Source organism: Scophthalmus maximus, chromosome 5 (genome assembly GCF_022379125.1).
Source record: "Scophthalmus maximus strain ysfricsl-2021 chromosome 5, ASM2237912v1, whole genome shotgun sequence".
In the NCBI taxonomy this organism is placed as follows: Eukaryota; Metazoa; Chordata; class Actinopteri; order Pleuronectiformes; family Scophthalmidae; genus Scophthalmus; species Scophthalmus maximus.
This window is the reverse complement of record NC_061519.1, coordinates 7,272,821-7,300,167: the sequence shown is the minus strand read 5'-3', so window position 1 is coordinate 7,300,167 and position 27,347 is coordinate 7,272,821. Positions and strand designations below refer to the sequence as shown.

Below are 27,347 nucleotides of genomic sequence, written 5' to 3'. Positions count from 1 at the left end.
AGTGAGCGGCTTTTCAGCTCTGCGTCTCATATCTTGGATGAGAAGAGAAATAGACTGAGCTGCAACAAGGCTGAGACACTTATCTTTGTAAAGAAAAACATGCATATTACTGAGAAGTAGGCTATGAGGTTACAGTGATTTTATTTAATCATTATTCAGAAGAGGGGACCCACTGGGAAAGCTTTTCCTAAGAGGCCTATTTTTGTTTTGTATTTATGTTGGAACCCATGTTCCATCACAACATACAAATTTGTGCTTAATGGAAACACAAGATAGTTATATTCTTTATGAAAAAGCAAGGGGTGAAAGATAGCCCTATTTATGCTTGTATTTATTGATTACTTATATTTTGCTTTTGTAATATTTTACATGTAACTACATTTAATTTATGTTTCACAAAAATATTTTTTGTTGGGCTACATAAGTCCTGAAAGTCATTCAGTCATTGAGTAGTTTAGCAGGTTAAACGGGTTTTGAAAAAGTAATTTTTCACAAAAATAAATGTGTTTCATTAATTTCTTGATTCGAAGATAGTGTGATGAAGGGCTGAAAGACTTTAAACCAGATCAGATATTTTTCATAGTGAAGATTCCATTGTTTCCCTTGCAAAAGGGGCAAATGAATAATCACAAAAACAAAATAATCAAACAAAACAAAAACATTGTGTTGAATATCGGCCAACTTATTATTGTAAACATCGGTATCGGCCCAGAATTTCACAATCAAAAAGCCCTCGCAAAGGTTGTGTAATTGCAACTTCATTTACATAGCGACAGTAGTAGAAGAAGATGTTTAGTGGCTGCTACCTGCATAGCTGCTGCTACATCGCTGGTTTAGAAAAATCATGTGCAGTTTTGTATTTCTGCCATAAGAGTGGATTGACAATGCTTTTGCATAAAAAAAAAATGTTTAACATACTCACATGGGCATAACCCACACAAAAGGACCACAGAGAGGTGTATAATAATGTTAAAATACATTTTTTTGGACATTCTGTCTCACATGTTTCAGCTTTTCACAGTACTAGTAGTGGAAAATATAACTATGCACAAATTCCAAATCTCTCCATATTGCTTTGAAAGGAAACCACAAATGTAAAACTCCCTCACGAAATAATTCAGTGCGCGAACATCAGTCGAAATAACAATTGAAGGAGTAATGGTCTGTTCAGACAGAACTTGTAACGTCATATTTTAAGTGTCAAGCATCTCACTGTGTTCACACGAGTGTCTAGGCAGCACATCGAGCTGCAAAAGTACCAACAGGAATTCTCTCTGACACCATGAGTCACTCATCTACTAGCTTATGTAATGAAATAGTGAAGAAAGTCAGAGACAAACTGTTCTCTCAAACTGAACTTGAGAAAGCAGCAAAAAGCAACCAAAGAGCCTACACTTAGAGCAGTTTAATCAGCACAGTATTTTCTCTGAACATTCTCCTTGATGCAATTGTCTTTAAAAAGCTGGAGAATGGTGATGGTGGGATGTCACCCCTCCCTACCTTCCTCTTCCATGCTGCCCCAGGCTGATCCTGAGGTCAGCTACAGATTTATATACGTAATGTGTAGCATTACCGGTTGATTGTAGAACTCAACATTTGATGGATACGACTTCTGTGAATAGACAGAGTTTCAAAATATAATTTACTCATTAACAGTGTTGTGAAGTGTTCTGTTTCTATTTTAGAAGTCAGGATCCAAAGGCGGGAAAACAGTATTTGCAGGATGGCTAAAGAACAGTGACCATTTTTTGCCTGTTTTACAATTTTAAGTGAAGACAAAAACCCAAACCAACAGCCACATTTATGTTGCAGGCAGGTCAACTGTCCCTGACTGAAGCAACTGCAGATGTCTCTGCTGATTTTCCGATGAATTATTAACTCCGGCAAGTAGCTTATGTTTTCACCCCTGTCTTTTGGTTGGTTGGTTAGTTGGTTGGTTGGTTGGTTGGTCAGCAGGATTACACAAATACTATTGATCGATGTCCACTAAACATGGTGGAAGGATGTGATATGGGCCAAGAAAGAACCCTTTCAATTTTAACATGGATGTGGACAAAGGAGCAAATACAGTTTCACCAATTTCCACGGGAGTAATGCAGGGACCTTCATGAAAAAAATCAGGTATAATTATCAGATGGATGTCTAAGAGAATGTTTAATTTGGTGTGGCTTAATTGAATTTAAGAGGACTGTTCGCCCTTGACAGTGAAATTACCTCTACTGAGTGCTATTCCAAGCTATTGATATGTTGGTGCCTGAAACAACACACCGCCACCCACACAGTACCTTGCATTGTTTTGAAGCATCTGTATTTTCAGTTTGAACACCCGCTAAACCAAACAACATAAAAACAAAGCCATCCAGAGTCTGCTATGGGAGTCACTATGTGGGTCTGAAAACCAGTCAGTATCTGTTGTGACCACCATTTGCCTCACGCAGTGCAACACATCTCCTTCGCATAGAGTTGATCAGGTTGTTGATTGTGGCCTGTGGAATGTTGGTCCACTCCTCTTCAATGGCTGTGCGAACTTGCTGGATATTGGCAGGACCTGGAACACGCTGTCGTATAGGCTGATCCAGAGCATCCCAGACATGCTCAATGGGTGACATGTCCGGTGAGTATGCTGGCCATGCAAGAACTGGGATGTTTTCATCTTCCAGGAATTGCGTACAGATCCTTGCAACATGGGACCGTGCATTATCATGCTGCAACATGAGGTGATGGTCGTGGATGAATGGCACAACAATGGGCCTCAGGATATCTTCACGGTATCTCTGTGCATTCAAAATGCCATCAATAAAATGCACCTTTGTTCGTTGTCCATAACATATGCCTGCCCATACCATAACCCGACCGCCACCATGGGCCACTTGATCCACAACGTTGACATCAGGAAACCGCTCACCCACACGACACCATACACGCTGTCTGTCATCTGCCCTGTACAGTGAAAACTGGGATTCTTCCGTGAAGAGAACACCTCTCCCAAGTGCCAGACGCCATCGAATGTGAGCATTTGCCCACTCAAGTCGGTTGTGACGACAAACTGCAGTCAGGTCGAGACCCCGATGAGGACGACAAGCATGCAGATGAGCTTCCCTGAGACGGTTTCTGAAAGTTTCTGCAGAAATTCTTTGGTTATGCAAACTGATTGTTGCAGCAGCTGTCCGGGTGGCTGGTCTCAGACGATCTTGGAGTTGAAGATGCTGGATATGGAGGTCCTGGAACATATCCAGCATCTTCCACACGTGGTCACAACCGCAGACCACGTGTGGTTACACGTGGTCTGCGGTTGTGAGGCCGGTTGGAGGTACTGCCAAATTCTCTGAAACGCCTTTGGAGACGGCTTATGGTAGAGAAATGAACCTTCAATTCACGGGCAACAGCTCTGTTGGACATTCCTGCAGTCAGCATCCCAATTGCACGCTCCCTCAAAACTTGCGACATCTGTGGCATTGTGCTGTGTGATAAAACTGCACATTTAGAGCGGCCTTTTATTGTGGCCAGCCTCAGGCACACCTGTGCAATAATCATGCCACACCTGTGAGGTGGATGGATTATCTCGGCAAAGGATAAGTGCTCACTAACACAGATTTAGACAGATTTGTGAACAATATTCGAGAGAAATAAGCCTTTTGTGCACGTAGAAAAAGTCTTAGATCTTTGAGTTCAGCACATGAAAAATGGCGGCAAAAAACAAAAGTGTTGCGTTTATAATTTTGTTCAGTGTATAAGTATGTCTGGTAGAGATTAAAACGGTGGTTGTACAACAGTTCTCGTTCTCTCTTCTCTCATCTCCCCCTTCTTTCTGCCCACCTCTCCTCTCACCCCCTTGAATCCTCCGTCAACATCGCTTGTACTGCCCTCTCCTGACTAAGGTAATATCTCACTAACAGAAAACAATTCATCAACATCAACAACTGCAACTCCCCCCTGCACATCTGTCCCACGGTGTCCCCCGGGGTTCGGTGCTTGGTCCTCTCCTATTCATCCTCTACATGCTTCCTCTCAGCAATATCATACGCCGTCACAACCTCCACTTCCACTGCTATGCCGCCGACTTCCAGCTCTACATTTCCACTGAAGCCATCACCTCTGCAACGCATTCCACTCTGACCACCTGCCTAACGGAAATTAAATCCTGGATGCAAGTGAACTTACTGTAACTCAACTACAATAAATCTGACATGATCATCATCGGCCCCAAATCCCCAAAACACTCATAACTTCTGCCTTACCATCGACAACTCCACTGGGCCTCCCTCCTCTCACATCCGCAACCTTGGAGACATCTTTGACAGCAACCTCTCCTTCGAAAAACATGTCAGTCAAATCACCAGAACGGCCTTTTTCCACCTCAAAAACATAGCTTGTCTCCGCCCATCATTTTCCTTCTCTGCTGCTGAAACCCTGATTCATTTATTCATCACATCCAGAATTGACCACTGCAACAGTGGTCTTCTTTACGGTTCATCATCCAAAGTCGTCAATAAACTTCAGTACATCCAAAACTCTGCTGCCAGTCTGCTCACCCATTCCCTCTCCCGTGACCACATCACCCCTCTCCTCCAGAAACTCCACTGGCTCCCTGTTCCACAACGAATTCACTTCGAAGTCCTTCTACTCACATACAAAGCCCTCCACAACCAGGCCCCCTCCTACCTCACCGACCTGCTCCACCACCACACTACTTCCCGCTGTCTTTTTTCTTCTGAGGCCAACCTGCTCTGTTAAAAGTCGCCACAGTCGCCAAGTGCTTGCTCATTGTAGGATTTGTTGGGTTTTCCCTGTAATATTGTAAATTTGACCTTACTATGTAAAGTGCCTTGAGACATGTATGTTGTGATTTGGCGCTAGAGAAATAAAATTTGAATTGAATTTAAAGAAATAGCCTGTCTGACTGCAAGATAAAGCATATACTGAATAAACTGATATCGGGTTTGTCAGAGGCATGTACCACATTGGTACATGGGTTAGCTTCATTAGATATACATGAATACAAAAACAAAAGAATCAATGTTTTTTGTTTGTTAATAATCCATATACCACTTAATCAAATGAAAAAGCAAAAACGTGTCAAATGTAAGAGAATAAGTTTATCTTCATTGTGTCAGCACTTGACTAGATCAACTTCAAGATCTTTCACAGTAGCTGAATGCCTTTTGAATGATAGGTGAGAAAGATTGATTCAGATTTTTATTCATTACATCCAAGCAAATTCCATAATGTTCATTCAGCTCAGATGTAAAAATGTCTCCAAAGTAGCGATGGGGACAGGGCAACATGTCTCCTCTATTATATTTCCTCCCCTCAATGTTCAATTTCCTCAATTTAGTGAACTCCTCCTGCGTCCCTGATGTGAAGCTCAGACGCACAGACATAAGTTTTTGGTTGCTGTGCACCCCTGATGGACAAGCTGCTCACTTACATGTCTACACAAGTAAAACACAGTCCGCTCGAATCACAACCATCACTGATGATGCACATGTTAAATATCAACCAGTGTAACAGACTGAAGGATATAAGAATTTGTCCATGGTGTTGGACAAAATGTGAAAACATTACTGGGCATCCCATATCCCATTGACACTCAAGTGTTGTCACCATGACAACAATATTTCCCTACCTCTTAACTGCATCTCTTAATGGCTGACTAGTGAACTATAACCATATCCTAAAGGTGAATTCACCGCCTCAAAAAAGAATATTTCCGTAACACCCTTAGATCATTTCTGTGATTAGGTTTTGATTTAATGACTCCACAGTGTAATTTGACTCTGGCATCAAATCACTGAAAAAATTGGGGCTTCAATTTACGAATGAAGAGGTTCATCTGTTAGCCCTTGACTGATTTAACTGTTTAAGTGAAAATAACCTTCCCAGCACCTATGGATACAATTGCTCACTTTATCCACACAACAGTGACCAACTAAAAGCTTGTCAACTTGTAACGATGTAAACAGAGAAAAGCAGCAATTCCGTACATGAACTATATGTAATCGCTAGATTTCAGAAATGATCAAATCTGATGCAAGTATGCTTCTATCAGAGGTCATTGTCTCAGCAGCACAAGAACAAGCAGGTGAAAGGCAAATTGACAAAATGTCAGACTAAATAGTTCACAGACCTCGTGTAACAGTTCACCTGTGTGGGCTTTCCTCCTTTACGGTCAGATAAGTGACTGACTTCATTGTGCACCACAAACACACAAAAAAAAGGCTTCATCTCTGTCTTCAAGTGATGAATCATTTAGTGTAGAAATTCATTTTTGGATAAGAATACCATAATAAATGATGTTACATGCGCGGTAAAGAAGAAACGGGGCTTGATCGACCCTTTATATATATATATATATATATATATATATATATATATATATATATATATATATATATATATATAAAAGAAGAAGAAATCAAAGTGATGTGCTGTGGCTAGAGCCGATTCAGCGTTCCACGCCGAGTGGGAATAAAACGGCTCATCTCAGAGCTGAGGCTGTGCCCACCCTGCTTCCATCGCCACTTGGTCGTCTTGAATTAGAAACATGCGGGGTCTGCGTGTCCGCTCGCTCCCGGCCACGGGCGACAGCTGACGCGAGCTCCTCTGAGCCGCGAAACTTGTCAGCGAGGCGGAAGACCGAGCCTGCGCCGCGCAGCGCCGCCGACCGCGACCGCGACTCGGGCTGAGACTCGGGCTGCGCTAATTACCGGCCAGCGCAGCGGCTGTGTGCGCGTGCTCGCCGCGTGCCTTCCATCCAGCGGTGCTGCTGCCGTCTGCGCGCGCGCGCTCCGTCCAGCAGCAGCGTCGGGGGAGGCAACGCGGCTTGTGCCGGTGACCACCGCGGACACGGTGTCCGCGTGTCACATCGCGCATTTCCGACCGTTCACCGACGCAAACATGTTGGTCTGAGGCAAACGCTGAGGGCGAGGAACCCCCGGTCGGGTTCCGTCATTCACAGCTGCGGCGCGGCGCGGCGCGCGGCGGCTCCGCGTCACCGCGGGTCCCCCGCCTCGCCACGGCTCGGTCGCGGTGTCAGTCGCCGCGTCAATGCCTCCGAACTTTGAGTCCAAATCGAAACGCACGGCGCGTTGAGTGCGGGCTCAGTCTCAAACCAACCTTTTTTAAATATCACAATTACAAAAACAAAACCAACCCCAATTTACGCGACGTTGCACTCAGAGAGTCAGCGAGGGCCACGTTCACCTGGCGGAACTGTGACAGGGCTGCCGCCGCTGCTGCCGCTGCGGACGGCGACGCGGCGGAGAGCATCGTGCCTGCACACGGCCGTCAATGACGGCTGTCACATTACGCCGATTCGCGGACACACGCGATGATCCAGCCCTCTTCTACGGTGTGAGTCATCCGTCCGCGGTCGCATCGATGAGCTGTCGACTCGTGTTCAATCTGAATCCGTGAGCACGCGGTCCGAAGACCGTCTTACCTGTAGTGACTCCTCACACCATCGTCGGACCGGAGCCGCCGGCTGCTACATCCAAACGCACGTCCGTTCCTGGAAGCTGGAAGCGGGACACTGACTAGAGAGACTCACTGTAGGAATGTGTATGTGTGTGAGAGAGAGGGAGAGAGAGAGCGCGAATGTGGGGGCATCAAGTGGCTCCACAGCCTGCGATCCGTGAACTGCGGCAAGTTAAACCCAGTGAGTCAGGATGGCGCCGGAATACAATATACAATTTGACTCTAGAGAATAAAAGCACACGCAGACGTCTCTTGTGCAGCACTGACAAAATGAAAAGAAGGAATAAAAGTTGAGCTGATTATCTGCAAATGACTCGATGCGAGTGAATGAATGTGGTCCACTAAATGAAATGACTTGTGTGCTGAAATCCAGAATTGATACAATATACAAAAGTACACCTTTGAAGTTTCAGAATTCGGTCCTCATATTTTCACTATGGTGAGGTTACACAGTGGCAGTCTCGCGGCCATGCATTAGTTCAGTTTCTTGCAAGACAGATAATATCACCCAGTGCAGATTTAGTTCTTTGAAGTATTAATACGTACGTCCATCAGCATGCGGTATCTAGCCTTTACCATGAAATCTAGACCCTTGACACAACTGGTAGAGAAGGGTTTACGGTGCCTGCAGCCTTAATTAAGTGTACCTTCAAACCAACTGTGCAATACCTCAATACTAATTGCATAAGCAATTAGTTTATTACGATTCAACGAGTCAACAATGTAAGCACGATATCAAGTAAAACAATAAAGTATAGTGACGAAATGAAATGACCACACCGCTACATCGGCACAGGACACCTCTAAAAGACTGTGGCTCAAGGTGTCATCGCAGGTGCCTCATTGCCGTTAGTTGTGAATATTGTCAAATGGTGTAATCAAATCACCACAAACGACACAATGACCCTTGGGCCCTAGTCTTGCAGGGGCCCTAACACAATTGGTAATTCAGCCTTGGTCCAAACAGACAAGCACTCAGATACAAAATGAGTAATGGGGAGTTTATTCTTTAAGTAAAAAAGAGGAAGTAGAACGTTGTAAACATAATGCACTTCACACTGGCAGAATAACACCACTGAGGGAGTGAGAGCCCAACATTTCTTTGGCATATCACTTCTAAGAGCAGTGGGATATACTATGAAGCGAGTTTAACCTAATCTGATTTAACTCAGGATTGATATTGGAAACCGGGATTACCCTGGCTGCCTAACTTGGAGTTAAACTTTATCACAACTGTGGATTTAGTCTCAGAATTCAAAATCCAACGACTCCTGGTCCCTCTCCTTCCCTCTCCACTGCACCTCGGCTCTGCCTCCACAGCTCCTCCCCAGCCCGCCGGCTACCATGGCAACTGAAGCCAGGCCAGGGAGCTACATCACATGGCGTTCGCATCAGGTAAGTAGCTAACAAGGATTTATGTCCACATTGCTAGACTATCACAAGATTTATAGTTGCTGTTGCCTCACAACTTTTTGTGAAAACGATTCTGTCAGTGTTTTCGAATGTAGGCTACCGTCAATCAGTTAATATTAGCTCGTTTACGTACCTAGCGTTAGCTAGCACATTAGCGACTACTACCATGGTAGGCCTGTAAATTAACAGCTTTAGCTTCACAAACATCATTTGTTGCTTTGCAGGTTGATTGATGCTTTTTATCTACATTTTATTAATTCCAACATTATTAGAGCAGTGACACTGGTACACTTGACTCCGATGAGGCGTTCACACCCACGGCTGCTCCGACAAGCAGTCGAGCGAGCTGAAGAGGGAGTCGTCCATGAGGCGCACGGTAATTTTGAGGTCACTTCCCGCATCTCGCAGTGCGCATCTAGGCCGTTTCGCGAGGTCGTGCACCTCTCGCAGCGCGTCCGGCATATTAGCGATATAGATGAGCTGGGGGCAAAGCTCCGCTCATATGATCTGTCAATGAGGCAGATATTCAAAAATGGTTAAAACAGAGAATAATTCATGGCCCCGTGGAGATCTCTTTAAAAGTGAGGGCTCGAGCCAGACAGTGTTGCTGAGGGAGAATCAGTAGGTTTTCACTAGGACGCCCCGACTCGTATGTCGTCGTTCAGAGGACGAATGGATCACCTTCTTCTGTTACGTCGCTTTTCTGAAAACAAGTTAAAAACCACAATTTCTTCCTCATCTGCCCATCCCAACACCAGCTCTGTCGCCGTTGCCATGGTGCGTTATGCCTCTTTCTTGTTCTTGTCGTGGTTCCACCGGTGTAGATAGTCCTTTGTCAGCAGTGACACCTTTTGTTTAAGAGAAGACTGCACTGTGTCGGACGCGCCAGAAGCGCGAGTATAGACGAACTGTGAACTGTGATGTCACTCCCACCGTGCGCACGGACCAATGCGTCAAGCATAAATCCAGCTTAAGACATTGCTGAATTTCATGTGATGAGCCAGTTGGTACCTGCTGCTTGCACTGGTTTCATTCAAAGATGGTGTAGCGTCAGTTGCCTTTGCTATATGTAAATAGAGTGCAATACATTTTAATATTCATGCAACCTCAGTATTTGCCTTGCAATAAAGTGTATTTTTGAAAGTGATTGGTTTCTCATTGCATAAATACACAACACTGTGAAGAATACTTCACTACTAATTTTAAATATATATATACTTTTTGAACCAATTTTAGGCATTACAAAAAAAATTATGTATTTGGATCTACAAATTGAATGTTTGAACATAGTTGCAGGATGTTTTCTGATTTATCTGTATGCTAATCGAAGGCATCACCTCTGAGGAAGTGTCTGGTCTGTGGTCTTATCCTTTTTATCGTGTATAGGTCAGGTCTTCTTTTAGGTGATCTGTGGACATGGTGGTTGTAGTTTAAGCCAGTAAGATTCGGGCTTCATAGACTGAAGGGCTGATGCTGAAGCGCTTGCTGGCATACAGTACATCAGGATGTGATTATAAAAGGACTCCAGCTCTGCAGTTGACCTGTAAATTCAGAGGAAACTGCTGTAATACTTCTTTCATAAAAATAATGTAGTCTAAGTGCACATGTGTTACACAATCACAATTAACAAACAAACAAAAGTGGTCCTACAGGTAAATTAAAATTCATAACTGTACCTGAAGTGTTTTAGTTAAGTGAAGGGTTTTGCAGACGACCTGGTCTTCACATCACATCCCCACCATCGAAGAGAGGACTCTTTCATCCTATACAGGGTCGTCAACAGCCTCCCCAAGAAGCAGAACCCCAGCAGCCTGGAAAAAATACCTTGCATGTGAAAACATCTACTAACGGTCCTGAAGTGGGCCGTTAATAGAGTGTGGACCTTAAGGGGTTGGTGTTTCTGATCTGTCTGAGCCCCTTCCAGACTCAACATATCAAATATCACGTAAAATGTATATACTTACAGAGTTTTGAATGTGATTGAAGTCATCTTCATCAATTTCATCATGGATGTCCAGCGATTATACTAAAAACATTTAGAAATATATTTCTTAATCAATCATATTCTAGATTTGTGTGGTAAAAGTTACACATACAGGGTATTCATATCTGTCAGAACGGAATTCTATTATCATCAACAAGTATAGCTTAGCATACCTTGTATCCAGAACCTGAATTACAGCTTCCTTAGCTGTGCCCCCAGCAGACATCATCTCTGTAGAAAAGCAACATGAGTATGTGAAACTATGATCCAGGAAAAAATTATTCCTCCTTACAAATTTATCACAAGTCGAAATGCATTAACGCTCTGACTCCCTTCATTCCCTCTTTGCTACCTTATCCTTTCCCCCCACTGATCTCACTGTTTAGAAAGGAAAAGAAAAAGCGTCCTGATGAATTCACACCCACTCTCTCTCTCTCTCACACACACACACACACACACACATACACACACACACTACTTTGCCTACTCTCATACCCATTCACACAGAAACTCTAGAACCCGCCCCAAATAGTAACACATGACCCATCATACTTATTGGGATTATTTTGTTATGTATCCTAATTTAATTTACCGTTAGTTTTCTTTCTGTTTTGTTTGTCTCATTTTTTAAATTTGTTTCTTATCACTTACTGTCATTGTTATAGCCCATCCTATATGTTTCTCATCAAACCCATAAATGTGTCTTGTCTCACTTGTTGTATCATGCATTAAAAAAATAAAGAAATAATATAAAAAAATTAAAAGTAAAAAGTAACTGTGGCAGCAAAAGAGTCAGGGGGGCTTGATGGCAACACATTGCCAACCAAGTCAATGTGTGTGTTTTTTGTTATTTTTGCTCGAGAATCTTGATTAATAGCAAATATGATTGAGATGTAATTACATAGGCTATGAGAAAACAATTAAGATACTTGATTAAAGTCTATGTGGCACTGGGTGTTTTGTGGGATTAGTAAATCTCAGCGGTGTAGGGTGTTTCAGGGCATGATGTTTTCAAAACAAGAGTCCATGTCATAGTTCCTGGGTTCTCTGATTTTATGTGTGCTGGAAAAAGTTAATTACATTGACTATGCTTTTGGTTCATATGACTGCGAAGATGTGTTTGAATAATATACAAGGTTAAAGATGATAAAAGGAAATGACCAGTCCAGAGCGCCAGAGATCATGAGGGGTGCGCGAGGTTCTGTCTGCTCTAAGGTTGTCAAAATTACATTTGTGCATGTGAAAAAAAAAAAAAAATCATACTTGGCAAATCAAATAAAATTGATGTTTATTGGATGGTAAATGGACTGTATTTAGCGTTTCCAGTCTTATAGACCACTCAAAGCACTTTACAGCACAAGGCAAATTCACCCATTCACACACATTCACACAGCAAATATTTTACATGCTTTTTATTCTATCACATTCATATACATTCATACACTACCGGAAAGCTGCGAGGGGGAAGGCGGGGGATCAAACTGTCGACCTTCGGGTTGGTGGACGACCTACTCTACCTCCTAAGCAACAGTCGTAATGAATCACTATCATTTTGGTGCGTGTGGGGGCAGGGGGTGCACTAGGGGGCTCCTCAATTTTCCAGCGTATGGCTATACATTTATTAGCCGCAATTAGGGCTAGTCCGACAAAGCGAGTATTGCCCCTGAAATTGATAGGTAAAATTGAGCAGTCCCCAAGCAGTGTCAGCCTCGGGTTGGTTGGGATCTCCATCCCCACAACTTTTCTAATGATGTCCAGAACATATTTTTCAATAGGATACCAGTGAGTGATTGGACCAGATTTTGTGGATCTAAATCATTTCACAGCATCAATGTTCAGGTATTTGATCATATCTTAATTTATCTGACATGACAGCATGACTTGCATTCAGGGAGGTCAAAGATTTGAACAAGGTAAGACAAAAAAAAAGCCTATATTACACACATCATGCCTCATTGTGACTTTCTTTTATCATCAAAGGGGCATTTTGATGGTGTGCTTGCTGGGGACTGAAGATACCCATGTGTGCAGTACCTGATGAACTTACCCTTAGACAATAAAAAACACAATGTGCCTCACAGCAGCACATGGATCAGGACAGAGATGACATCTGGGCATGATTTGCTTACCTGCAAGGTTTACAGAAAGGGGAAATTAGGTGTTGGCACCATGTGGGTTGCTTCCTCCCACAGTCCAAAGACATGCAAAATGGGGTTAGGTTAATTGGAGACTCTAAATTGACCGTAGGTGTGAATGTGAGAGTGAATGGTTGTCCGTCTCTGTATGTGGCCCTGTGATAGGCTGGCAACCTGTCCAGGGTGTATCCCGCCCAATGTCAGGTGGGATTGGCTCCAGCAACCCTTAAATGGATTAAGCTTTAAACGATGGATGGATGGATGGATATATATATATATATATATATAAAAAGAGAGAGAGAGAGAGAGAGAGATAAACTGCGTGTCACACCGATCTCTTGTTGAGACACAAGATGGCAGCAGATAGCTGAATGTGTTGACCGGATATGTTGGTCCAGTTACTGCAACGTACTTCAGAAAGCTAGTTCCTTTTTTTCTGAGAGATCAAGTTAAATATCAGAACATTGTTATTGTACTGTACATATATGTACAGAATAATATCTTCAAATCATGTGATATTGGATAATGGCAAGGTTATTAGTATTGGAGCAGTTCAAAATGTGCTAATTTTGCTGATTGCAATGTCACACAAAAAAGCATCCACTTTCCACCATGGAAAGCATGTCGTAAATCTGTCATAAGTTAAGATGAACCTTTATTGATCCCTGTACAGGAAATTCAGACTCGACACAGTACCACAAAAACAATAACAAATACTACATACAATAATGTCCATGAAGTTGTGCAATATGAAGTAAAACTTTAATTAAATGATTGTGCAGTTGGGATTTGGAGTGGATAGACTTTTTACACTGTAGGTGTGGTGGCATTGTGCAGTCTGATGGCTGTGGGCACAAAGGAGCCTCCGAAGCACTTTGAGGCTCTTGGCTGGATGAGTCTGTGGCTGAACCTGCTCCTGAGTTGCATCAGTTGAGCAAAGAGGGGATGAGAGGGGTTGTCTATGATCGCTCTCAGCTTTCCTCTCATCCTCTTCTCTGTCCCTGTCCCCACACTGTCCAGTCCCATCCCCACCACAGAGCTGTCCTTCCTCACCAGCTTTTTCAATTTGTTGGTGCCACAGCTCCCTATGCCGGCCCCCCAGGGCACCACAGCAAAGAAGATGACACTGGCTACCACAGACTCGCAAGACACCCAAAGCAGCCTGGTACACACATTAAAAGACCTGAGCCTCCTCAAAAAGAACAGCCTGCTCTGTCCCCTCTTGTAGAGGGCCTCAGTGTTGTCCGACCAGTCCAGTTTGTTGTTGAGTGTCACCTCCAGGAACTTGTAGCTATCCACCATCTCCACCCCCTCCCCATTAATGACAACAGGGGTGGGGCGCCTCCTTCTGCGTCGAAAGTCCACGACCAACTTTTTGATTTTCTCGATGTTGAGCTGCAGATTGTTTCTGTTGCACCATCCTACAAAGCTCTCAGCCAGGTCTCCATACTTTTCCTTATCGTCTGTCATACAGTCGACAATGGAGGAGTCATCTGAGAACTTCTGAAGATAGCAGAATTACTACACCACATTTGAAATTACAAAATAAGACCGAGACCACCATCCGAATAGACAAGCAGAACTTCTTGAGGAACTCTTGCTCTCAAAACCTGTCGAGTCAGGGATCAGCTGCAGCTGAAGGTAAGAGAGAATTTTGCCAGCTTGCCAGAGAAAATAGATTTGATTTCCTGGCACAGACTTTTTGGAGAGTGAACTTGCTCATGAAAAGTACATTATTCAATAGCAGTCCAAAATTGTTTTGGAGGATTGAGGATTGAGGATTCTAAAAATGTTGAGTATTTCGGAAAGTATGACATTTGTGAAAAAGTTGTATACAAGCCCGACACTTGAGTTACGTGACCACATTTGAAAATAACAAAAAAAGAGGAACTATTGCTCTTAAACCTATTAAGTCAGTTATCAGCTGACGGTGAGGGAGAATTTTGCCAACTTGCCAGAAGAAAACTAATTTGATTTCCTGGTACAGACTTAAGTAATAGTAGAATGGCAGTTATATTTACATTATCTGGCATAGTGCTGGCTTTGTCAGACACAAAGACTGGAGCAATGGACTTATGAAAATGTTGAATATTTCGGAAAGTATGACAGTTATAAAAAAGTTGTAAACAAGCCTGAGTGTACTAATTGATGTTTTTGATGTTTTAATGAAGTTTCTACTGTTGGGCGGCTGTGGCTCAGGACATAGTCGTTCATCCCAGCTTCCGCCAGTCCACATGCACTTGTGTCCTTGGGCAAGACAATTGCCTCTGATGGCTCCTCCGACAGAGTATGAATGTGTATGAATGTGACAGAAAAATGCGCGGTAAATAGCAGCGCTGTATGAATGGGTGTGAATGGGTGAATGTGACTGTACTGTAAAGCGCATTGAGTGGTCTATATGACGAGAAAAGCGCTATATAAATAGAGGGTCAATGTAACAGGCTGAAATTTTATTGGATAATAACTTATTGTGAATGCACCAATGATAAACAAAAGATCAAATCAAAAACATTCTATTATGATGCAAATGTGATGTCATCTCTTGATCCAATGATGACAGGATCAAAGGGACGCACACTCCTGTGATCCGTGATCCCATCGCATATAACACGGTGAATCCTTTCAGAATCCCATTTGAATTATTATTGACACAGAGACGAGACACTGAGCTACTTGACCACATTTGAAAATACAAAACAGGACCGAGGAACTCTTGCTCTCAAAACCTATCGAGTCAGGTATCAGCTGAAGGTGAGGGAGAATTTTGCCAACTTGCCAGAAAAACCAGATTTGATTTCCTTGTACAGACTTAAGTTTATAGTAGAATTACAGTTATATCAACATTACCTGGCATAATGCTGGCTTAGTCAGACACGAGCATTGGAGTTATGATAAAGGCCTTTAAAACATTGTTATCATGGGTATTGAATTCATACGGTGATGAATATTTCGGAAAGTATGACAGTTATGAAAAAGTTCTATACAAGCCCGAATGTGCTAATTGAGCTGAACGTTTAGATTTTTGAATGAAGTTTCTACTTAAGTTTGAAAAATGTAGAAGGACAAGGGCCAAAATAACAGGCTGAAATTTTATTGGATAATACATTATTATAACCAATGATAAACAGAAGATCAAAACAGTGCAAACAAGTACTGGAGCAATGGAGTTATGATAAAGGCAATTAAAATATATTGAGTATTGAGGATTCTGAAAATGTTGAATATTTTGGAAAGTATGACAGTTATGAAAAAGTTGTATACAAGCCCAAATGTGCTAATTGAGCTGAATGTTTAGATTTTTTAATGAAGTCTTTACTGTAGGCTGAAAAATGTGGAAGGAGAGGAAGGCCAAAATAACAGTTTGAAATTTTATTGGATAATAACATAGTTATAATAATAACAATGATAAACAAAAGATCAAATTAAAACATTCTATTATGATGCAAATGTCATGTCATCTCTTGATCCAATGATGACAGGATCAAAGGGACTCAAACTCCTGTGATCTGTGATCACATCACATATAACACAGTGAATCCTCTCAGAATCCCATTTGAATTATTGTCGACACAGAGGCAAGACACTGAGTTAAGTGACCACACTTGAAAATACAAAACTGGACCGAGGAACTCTTGCTCTTAAAACCTATTGAGTCAGTTATCAGCTGAAGGTGAGGGAGAATTTTGCCATTTTGGTAGAGAAAACAGATTTGATTTCCTGGTACAGATTTAAGATTATAGTAGAATGACAGTTAGATTTACATTACCTGGCATAATGCTGGCTTAGTCAGACACAAGCATTTGAGCAATGGAGTTAAGTTTAAGGACTTTAAAACATTGTTATCATGAGTATTGAGAATTCAGACAATGTCAAATATTTCAGAAAATATGACAGTTATGAAAACGTTGTATAGAAGCCTGAATGTGCTAATTGAGCTGAACATTTTGATGTTTGAATGAATTTCTATTGCAGGTTGAAAAATGTGGAAAGATAAGGGCCAAAATAAGACGCTGGAATTTTATTGGATAATAATTTATTGTGAATGCACCAATGATGAACAAAAGATCAAATCAAAACATTCTGTTATGATGCAAATGTGATGTCATCTCTTGATCCAATGATGACAGGATCAAAGGGACTCATACTCCTGTGATCTTTGATCACATCACATATAACACAGTGAATCCTCTCAGAATCCCATTTGAATTATTGTCAACACAGAGGTGAGACACTGAGTTAAGTGACCACATTTGAAAATCACAAAACAGGACAGAGGAACTCTTGCTCTTATAACCTGTCAAGTCAGGTGTCAGCCAAAGGTGAGGGAGAATTTTTCTAACTTGCCAGAAAAAACAGATTTGATTTCCTGGTAAAGACTTTTTTTATAGTAGAATGGCAATAATATTTACATTACCTGGCATAGTGCTGGCTTCGTCAGACACAAGCACTGGAGCGAAGGACTAATGATGAAGGCATTTAAAACGTATTGAGTATTGAGGATTCTGAAAATGTTGAATATTTTGGAAAGTATTTGTTAGGAAAAAATTGTATACGAGCAAGAAAAGGTCTAATTGAGCTGAACGTTTAAACTGTAGGTTGAAAAATGTGGAAGGAGAGGAACAAGGCTGAGATTTTATTGGATGATAACATTTTTAATGCACCAATGATAAACAAAAGATCAAATCAAAACGTTCTATTACTCAAATGTGATATCATCCAACGATGACAGGATCAAAGGGGCAAACTCCTGTGATGTTTGATCACATTGAATATATTTGAATTTTTGTCGACACAGGCGAGACACCGAGTTAAGTGACTACATTTGAAAATACAAAACAGGACTGAGGAACTCATGCTCTTAAAACCTATCAAGTCAGGTATCAGCTGAAAGTGTGGGAGAATTTTGCCATTTTGGCAGAGAAAACAGATTTGATTTCCTGGTACAGATTTAAGATTATAGTAGAATTACAGTTACATTTACATTACCTGGCATAATGCTGGCTTAGTCAGACACAAGCATTGGAGAAATGGAGTTATGTTTAAGGCCTTTAAAACATTGTTATCATGAGTATTGAGAATTCCGACAATGTTGAATATTTCGGAAAGTATGACAGTTATGAAAAAGTTGTATAGAAGCCTGAATGTGCTAATTGAGCTGAACATTTTGATGTTTGAATGAAGTTTCTACTGTAGTTGGAAAAATGTGGAAAGACAAGGGCCAAGATAACAGGCTGAGATGTTATTGGATAATATTGTGAATGCACCAATGATAAACAAGATCAAACAAACCATGTTATGATACAAATGTGATGAAATATCTTGAAGCAATGATGACAGGATCAAAGGGACGCACACTCCTGTGATTTGTGATCCCATCGCATATAACACAGTGAATCCTCAGAATCCCATTTGAATTATTGTCAACACAGAGGTCAGGCAAGACACTGAGTTACTTGACCACACTTGAAAAAACAAAACAGGACAGAGGAACTCTTGTTCGTATAACCTGTCAATTCAGGTATCAGCCAAAGGTGAGAAAACAGATTTGATTTCCTGGTACAGACTTTTTGAAAACAGATTTAATTTCCTGGTTCAGACTTTTTTATAATACAATGGCAGTTATATTTACATTACCTGGCATAGTGCTGGCTTCCTCAGACACAGGCACTGGAACGAAGGACTTATGATAAAGGCATTTAAAACGTATTCAGGATTCTGAAAATGTTGAATATTTTGGAAAGTATGAGTTATAAAAAAAGTTGTATCCAAGCCAGAATGGTCTAATTGAGCTGAACGTTTAGACTAGGTTGAAAAATGTTGAAGGACCAAGGCTGAAATTTTATTGGATAATAACATATTGTTAATGCACCAATGATAAACAAAAGATAAAATTAAAACATTCTATTATGATGCAAATGTCATGTCATCTCTTGATCCAATGATGACAGGATCAAAGGGACTCACACTCCTGTGATCTGTGATCCCATCGCATATAACACAGTGAATCCTCTCAGAATCCCGTTTGAATTATTGTCGACACGGAGGCAAGACACTGAGTTACTTGACCACACTTGACAGGACCGAGGAACTCTTGCTCTTAAAACCTATCAAGTCAGTTATCAGCTGAAGGTGAGGGAGAATTTTGCAAACTTGCCAGAAAAACAGATTTGATTTGCTGTTAGTTTATAGTAGAATGGCAGTTATATTTACATGACCTGGCATAGTGCCGGCTTAGTCAGACAAAAGCACTGGAGCAATGGAATTATGATAGTTATTTCATAAACGTATTGAGTTCAGGATTCTGAAAATGTTAAATATTTCAGGGGGCCACAATAACAGGCTGAAATTTTATTGGATTATAACATGTTGTGAATCCACCAATGATAAAAGAAGATGTGATGTCACCTCTTGATCCAATGATGACAGGATCAAAGGGACGCACACTCCTGTGATCCCATCGCATGTAACACGTAGGCAATTCTCTCAGAACCCCATTTGTATTATTGTCGATACAGAGGCGGGATACTGACGTACTTGACCACACTTGAAAATACAAAACAGGACAGAGGAACTCTTGCTCTTAAAACCTATCAAGTCAGGTATCAGCTGAAGGTGAGGGAGAATTTTGCCAACTTGTCAGAAAAAACTGATTTGATTTGCTGGTACAGTTAATAGTAAAATGGCAGACATATTTACATGGCATAGTGCTGGCTTAGTCAGACAACCACTGATGCAATGGAGTTATGATAAAGGCATTTAAAACGTATTGAGTATTGAGGATTCTGAAAATGTTAAATATTTCGGAAAGTATGACAGTTATGAAAAAGTTGTATAGAAGCCTGAATGTGCTAATCAAGCTGAACGTTTTTATGTTTTAATGAAGTTTCTATTGTAGGTTGAAAAATGTGCAAGGAGAAGAGGGCCTAAATAAGGCTGAAATTTGATTGGATAATAACTTATTGTGAATGCACCAATGATAAACAAAGATCAAATCAATCTTCATCATCATCTATTATGATGCAAATGTGATGTCATCTCTTGACCCAATGATGACAGGATCAAAGGGACGCACACTCCTATGATCTGTGATCCCATCACACAACAGTAGGGAATCCACTCAGAATCCCATTTGAATTATATTTTGGACAACACTGAATTACTTGATCAGATTTGAAGAAAAAAAAAACAAGAACAAGGAACTCTTGCTCTTAAAACCTATCAATCAGGTATCAGCTGAAGGTGAGGGGGTTGTTGCAAGGGTTTGACAGTTAGACCCCAAAACGGTTGTCTCCGGCCCTGCGCAGAGCCACAGGCATGCACACACCGTGCAAGCACACTGGGAGCCCCAAATACCACGATCTGGCACGAGGCGAAAAGAAAAAGGTCCACTTCAGGATATTGCGATACAATCCGTGGGCTTCTCTCCCTGAAGCTCCAAACGCTGCGGCCGGGAGCCGCCGCGCGCGTCGTGCGTTCGGGGATGTGACGGACGTGCGTTCGGCTGATGTGCGAGGACCAGGCACCAATCCATCAGTGCTGCGAGAGGGATGCAAAATGTCACAATCGCATCCCTTCAGCAGCGATCTGCCTCTGAATACTCGGGGGGAGGAGAGGGGAGGATGTGCGAGGACTCGAGAGTCTATATAAAGGCGAGCGGCGGGCATCTCCTCTGTTACCTCAGCATCACCGTCCACCTCTTCCCCCCCCCACCCGCTGCCTCCCAGTCTCTCGACTTGGACTGATCTTTTTTATTTCTTCTCCCCGCCGTTGTCAGGACTAAGAGTAGCGGCAGCCATGGCTCACGGATGGGGATACGGAACAACTAACGGTGAGGATGATCTCGCAGCACCCAGTCGGGCTCGATGAGGTTCCTGTGTAACAGGCTGCTCCGCTCTGGACTCAGCCTTAGTGCAAACCGCACCAATAGTAATATCAATGTTTAATGCTTACAACTTCACAGCGGGGTTCGTTCAGAGCATCTCTCAACATGCTACTTTTGAAATTTACATTTTTCCCATAATCTGTTGGCATGAAAAACATGACCCGAGTTTTGACCACCCCACAAAATGAACTGGTGGACTGGGCTACAGCATTAAAGTGCGACATGCCGATTATTATTTCTTTCATATTGCTTCTAAGTAAAAGTTAATGTGTGATTCTAATAAATTAAGGTTGTGTAAAGGAATCTCCCAATTGCTTGTTAAAATATGGGCCACAGCACAAGTACGCACAGAATACACCAGTAGTGAACTATAAGGTACATTTATGTTTTAGTTAACTAAAGCACAAATCGGACAAATCAGTGAGTTTTTGCACTATGGTATTGCTACTTTAAAGTCAAATGTGTTAATATCACACTCCTTAGTAAGTAAAAGTGTTTCACAGTCATAAATCTAGTGGAATTATTTCATCGGTTGAATCATCTGGATGGTATGGTTATGACTAGTGGTCCACACATAGGACAATAGAATAGGACAAAACACTGAGTGTGGTATTAACAACACATTTATGATTTGGACATGTATCTGTAGGACCTGACAAATGGGGGGAAGATTTGCCTGTGGCCAACGGGCCCAGACAGTCTCCTATCAACATTGTCCCCAAGGATGCCCAATACGACAAGTCTCTGAAGGCTCTGCAACTCAAGTATGACCCCTCCAACTCCAATGGCATCCTCAACAACGGACACACTTTCCAGGTGGACTTTGTGGATGACACGGACAGTTCCAGTAAGCACAGCTCAGCTCCTAGTTTTAGAACACAGCTACAAGATATTTATTCATCTTCAATCTTAGTTCTTGTAGTTACAATTCTAAACAGTTGTAAATACTCTATATATACATGTGTTTCCGCCATCAAGCTCAGGTACACCAGAGGCCTGGGAGCCTGAGGGTTCTGCGCTGTGTGTGTGTGTGTGTGTGTATTCCCATTTAACTTTATCTTGCAGCCTTGTTTATGCCTCCACCCCTGCTGTATGCACTGTGGCAGATAAGAGCGTCAATGTTGATGCCTTAACCCTGATCTCCCTTGTTTCATTATCTGGAGGACAGCAGGACATCTGCACCTCACCCTGCTGCACTGACAATGTTTACACGACCTTCATCCAGTAGTGCAGATCACAAAAAGCTTCTCAGTGTGACTCAAATAAATACCATGACTACCTATTGATGGTATATATTTTATACATATAGCTTTTCTAGTCTTATTGACCACTCAAAGCGCATTACAGGACAAGTCATTCACTCACATTCATAGAGTGCTGCTATTTATGACACTTTTTCTGTCACATTCGTAAACTGCCAGAAGAGCCTTTAGAGGCAATTTAGGGTTAAGTGTCTTGCCTTAGGACACATCAGCATACAGACTATGGGAAGCATTTATGCTTCCCATAGTTATTTTAAATGTAAAAGAATTGCACTGTCGGATTTTTTTCACAATATTGCACCAGACGTATGATGTAGCTGTCACAACTGGTGTTTTTTAGGAATGAACAGAAGAAAACAGAATGATCAAAACTAAAGCAACTAGGGCTGAGATATCAAGAGTGACCATAATTTGGACCCTCCATAAAAAAACTCAATTGTGTCCTTGATTACACCCTAAATACTTCAAACTCCACACTTCCAGTTTATGACAGGCTTTGTGTTGTGATGATATCACTATGACATGAGTTCAGTCATTTTCTCAAACTGGAGAATAGACCTGGAAAAGCTCCACCAGAGAAAACATGATATTACACAACTTTCACAGGCTGAACAATGATTAATATTGTTACTGACAGTGCCAATGTGCAGGTTACTAAGGACCATAGATTTACTTAGGTGTTGATATAAAATTGGCCTTATCCTGAGTGCATCTCTAAAAAGTCTGTTGTTTTTCCTTACCAGCCCTGACTGGAGGTCCCATTTCTGGAACATACCGTCTGAGACAGTTCCACTTCCACTGGGGAGCCAGTGATGACAGAGGCTCCGAGCACACTGTCAACGACATCAAGTTCCCTTCTGAGGTACCGAAGCTACTTGAGCGTGACCTGAACAAAGATTAACCAATGCTTCTCAGTCCACGGAATTAGGGTGTTTGGGCACAATGGTGCCAATATGTCCCGTCCTGGTCAAGAGGCGTGGCTGAAAACAATGCTGTTACACATCAATTAACTGTCCCTATGCTGAGACAAAGTGGTTGTGTGTCAATATAGCTGTGGCTTATTACACATTATCCACATTACTGCTCATGGTTTGATAACATTTAACACACTGTTCATATCTTGTGTCTTAAAAAGTCCAACTTTGCCACGTATTCTGTTCAGCTTCACCTGGTGCACTGGAACACCAAGTACCCAAGCTTCGGAGATGCAGCAAGCCAGCCTGATGGACTCGCTGTGGTTGGGGTCTTTCTCAAGGTGATTCATCAGAAAAACATCAGTATGTCATAAAAGTACTGCAAGTTAAATTAGGTTTGTGTGTGTTGTCCTCCAGATTGGTGCTGCCAACCCCAGTCTTCAGAAAGTTCTGGATGCCTTGGATGCTATTAAGAGCAAGGTAAAATAACAGTCCCTCAGTTCATAAAACACACCTTTGTTGAATGGATGTGTTCATACTATGAGAAGCACTTGATGAACTCAGGAAACTAACTGCTTCATTGTCATCGTCTTTCCTGTCTTCTCCTCCGCACTCCCTATCTCCTGCAGGGGAAGCAGACCACTTTTGCTGAGTTTGACGCAAAGACTCTTCTCCCTGGTTCTTTGGATTATTGGACCTACGACGGCTCCCTGACCACACCCCCACTGCTGGAGAGTGTCACCTGGATCGTCCTCAAGGAGCCAATCAGTGTCAGCCCTGCACAAGTAATTAACTTGCTTCACATACTCACTTGCTTAACCAACATAAGAGCAAAATCAGTAAGAAAAAAACATACGTAAATCTCCTGCACAGAAAATTATCACACAAGAAACCAGTACATAACGGAGCAGAAAGCAAGGCCACTGGCTTTACAGTGTGAGTGTATCAATATCAAAAATATTATGTGACTGCTGTTAAACAATTGATCTCATGAATCTACAGGTCATGCTATTTTTTTCTTTTTGTTTACATCAAACAGCTAAGTTAGATAAGTTCATTCAAAAGAAAAAAAGTAAATAGCGATAGTTATTCTGAAAAAAAAGTACATTGTTATTGAGGTAAATCTGAAAAGTCATTGCAAATGCTTGTGTATGATTACACATTCTTAAAATCAAGAATATCACAATTTTTTTTAAATTATAGGTCATCCAGGCTACCTGATTTAGTATCATCTGGCTTTATAGATAAATATAATAATTACAGAAGCAAGAGAGCTGGCTATTTCCTGGAGTCTATCTCTTTATTTTTATTTCTGGTGTTCAAAGTTTGTGAAGTTCCAGGGTGTAAGAGGCAGTATCGCGGTTTGGTGCGGGTGGGTCTAAGCCTTGATTACCTTATGTTTCACTTAGATTACACTGACTGCCTGTATCTCCAGGGGCAGTTTTCACCCTCTCTATCTTTAATTAATCTAATCTATAATTAACACTGCCACAGTGTTCATTCTTAAGTGCTAATTTATGTCACTTTATGTGACATAAAAGCCACATGATAGTGGGATTTTTCCTTCTAAAGTTTTAATGATGTTTTCTTTCCTTAAAAAAATGAATATACTGTATGTGTGACAGTCAGAGAGGAGTGACAATCAAGCATTGATGAGTGCAGAACCTGCTGAGGGAAATCAAATCCAAGCTCACCAGCTGGCTAAAGGCTAAATGGCTCCCAGATTAGATGTTGTTTATGCCACTACACACACAGACACAAATATATAATAGTAAGGGATTAGTTTCAGTGTCAACAGGGCTGTGTTTTGTACCAACATGTGCACATGGGAGATAACCACTATAGCAGGAGGGTGTGACATGACAGCCCTGCATAGCACTGCGTTGAAGATAAAGTAGAGCAAGGGAACCACCTGACAGCAGGTCTACTGAATAACCATTTAATATTATCCAGGTAGTCATGGTTTTCTTTAGTCCCAGATACTCTGCAGTAGTCGAGATCAAGCTTCTCCAGGTCTGTTTTCAACTGAGAATACTAGAGCTCGTGGGAAGGTTTCATCATTCTGGTTCCTATGCAACACAGTTTTTTCTTCTCCATTATTCAAATCATCCAATAATATATCCCCCCGATCACCCAAGACCCCCCCATGTTGCGGTCAGACCGCAGCTGCATCTGTGAACTTTACCCTCAACACCTCCCAGCTGACCCTTGTCATTGGCAATCCTGCTGTGTTCTCGCAGGTGATAATGGACTAATGTGACTCAGACCTTTACCTTATCTTTCCCCTCTACTTGTCTCTCCTTTCTCATTAGATGGCCAAGTTCCGCAGCCTCCTCTTCACTGGGGATGAAGAAACTCCATGCTGCATGGTGGACAACTACCGACCCCCTCAACCTCTGAAGGGCCGTCAGGTCCGCGCCTCCTTCGAATAAACTCAGCTTCATTCCCTCCTTCACAGTCTCATCCTTCTATTGTTCTCCACATTCAGTTTTTGATTTACCTTATAATTTTTCTTAAAATCATCATAATGATGAAGCAACTTGAAAAGTAGAAAAAAAATCCACCTTATTATACTTTCAATGACTTAGACTATGTGAATGTATCTTAATTAAATCTTAATCTTAATTGTCACATTTTAAGTTCTTAAGATGTGACACACACAGAATGTCCCGCCATACACTGGCATAACACAATGGCCCAATAATTTTGATTTACACTAACTAACCAAGTAGTCTAAATGACTACTAGCAATGGGACAGGAATTGTGACCCATGATCTCCTCATGTTGTCTTTACCCTGTTGTGGATCTTATATTCTCTGACTAGTCGAAAAGTAATCAACATCCTTTTTTGTTTGTATGACAATACAGTCTGCTTTATCAGAGGTAAAATATATCCATCTATCTATTCATCCTTTGAGAGTCATGGGGGTTCTGGAGACAATCTCAGCTGACACTGGGCAAGAGGAGGGCAACAATCTGGACAGGTTGCCAGTCTATCATAGGGCTTAAAATATTAATATATATAATAATTTTTTCAACATAATTTTAGATATCCTACCAAAAATAGGAATCATGTTTGGGTTAGAATTTGAAATTTGAATAATAATTCCAATCAACAATATACAGTATTGTATTTTTAATTAATGCAATGAAGTTTAAATGAGACTGACTACAGTTCAAAATTACTCCTAGCCAAAACTTGGTAAATAAACAATGTATACTTTAATACATTAGTAATATGCTTGGCCTTGTTTGAAACTGAAAGCCTTTATCCATTTACTGAAGCTCTTTCTATGCATTTGGCTTTGATGTGAATTGCTGCTGACAGATTCAGATTGTTTAAGCAAATGTTTTTATTGATGCCTATTTTTGTCAGTTTGAGACAACATAGTTATGCGTTTTGGCCACCCCCAATAAACTGGTACTTATACAAGTACATTTGTATGCTTGTGATCACCTGATGGTAACACTGACTATGCCTTGCTACAGTATGTTTTGAAAGACCGACCTGCCTTGCATTGGATGATGCAATGCCCACACTAATGCATGTTTGAACCCCAATAATGTGCATCATGTGGACATGGCTATAGCCAACTCATCCTATCAGTGACTACAGTGCAATTGTCACACCATTTTTATGAGAACTAAACTGAACTACCTATAATCAGTGCATTAAACATTAGCTTTTGGGCACATTTAAGACTGCTGTTATGCTGGCAAGAAATCAATCATCAATGACTACGTTAACCTCCATCTAACAGATCATTGGCAGATAACATTAGAGAAGAGAGCAATGTTTCTTTTCGCTTTTATATCAATGTTGAAAATCAAATTTCACTGGCTAACGTGAAACTGCCATAACTCAAGTGTGTCACTTAAAACTTGTCACAGATGGAAAACATATTTTGTGTGAATCTATCATAACAGTCAATTTTATCAATTAAAACTTAAGATTTACATGTCTTTGTTCTGTATTCCTTTTTTCCCAACTCATTGGAATTTTGTACCAACATTTGTTAAGTTCCAGGTGGTTCCCATTTTTGTTTAAATTGGGAAATTTCTATTCTTTTGGATGGATTTCCATTTAATTTGCTATAGGCAACCATAGTCCCAAGAGCAGGAATCCATGACTTTTGTGATCCCATCACTTTAATCATTTGTTTCGCTTATCTAGCGAAATATCTACATCTCAACATCTACTAAATTGATTGGAATATAGAAACAGTAATGGTTGCTTTGATGATTCATCATGATTCATGATTTCATCTAGCTCCACTGAA

At 41.3% G+C, this 27,347-nt stretch overlaps 2 protein-coding genes across 11 annotated transcripts in view; one reads left to right on the top strand and one right to left on the bottom strand.

Moving 5' to 3' along the window:
• LOC118311526 (disks large-associated protein 1) overlaps nucleotides 1-7,881 on the bottom strand; it is a 90,385-nt gene extending 82,504 nt beyond the window's left edge. For all 3 annotated transcript variants that reach the window (XM_035635475.2, XM_035635477.2, XM_035635478.2), the window contains exon 1: nucleotides 7,442-7,881. The gene's annotated coding sequence lies outside the window, so the exon portion shown is untranslated. The remainder of the gene's footprint in view (nucleotides 1-7,441) is intronic.
• Nucleotides 7,882-15,642: 7,761 nt separating this feature from the next.
• On the top strand, nucleotides 15,643-27,024 carry cahz (carbonic anhydrase). Of its 8 annotated transcripts, none has more exons than XM_035634346.2 (8): nucleotides 15,643-15,759; nucleotides 20,783-20,836; nucleotides 21,540-21,737; nucleotides 22,896-23,014; nucleotides 23,315-23,407; nucleotides 23,484-23,546; nucleotides 23,696-23,851; nucleotides 25,379-27,024. In XM_035634346.2, exons 2-8 carry the CDS (start codon nucleotides 20,803-20,805, stop codon nucleotides 25,496-25,498), a joined length of 783 nt encoding a protein of 260 aa, XP_035490239.1. In that variant the 5' UTR covers nucleotides 15,643-15,759; nucleotides 20,783-20,802; the 3' UTR covers nucleotides 25,499-27,024. The 8 variants fall into 8 exon arrangements, with proteins under 8 accessions (XP_035490239.1, XP_035490242.1, XP_035490241.1 ...); XM_035634349.2 differs by lacking the exon at nucleotides 15,643-15,759 and adding an exon at nucleotides 16,573-16,678; XM_035634348.2 differs by lacking the exon at nucleotides 15,643-15,759 and adding an exon at nucleotides 17,226-17,327.
• The last annotated feature ends 323 nt before the right edge of the window (nucleotides 27,025-27,347 follow it).

Bases quoted from the DNA above. Each gene is read 5' to 3' on its own strand.
- cahz (XM_035634345.2), top strand. From the start codon at position 17,861: ATGCTCTTAAAACCTATCAAGTCAG. The intron at 23,408-23,483 runs GTGATTCATCAG...GTTGTCCTCCAG, and splicing joins TGGTTGGGGTCTTTCTCAAG to ATTGGTGCTGCCAACCCCAG. The intron at 23,547-23,695 runs GTAAAATAACAG...TATCTCCTGCAG, and splicing joins TGGATGCTATTAAGAGCAAG to GGGAAGCAGACCACTTTTGC.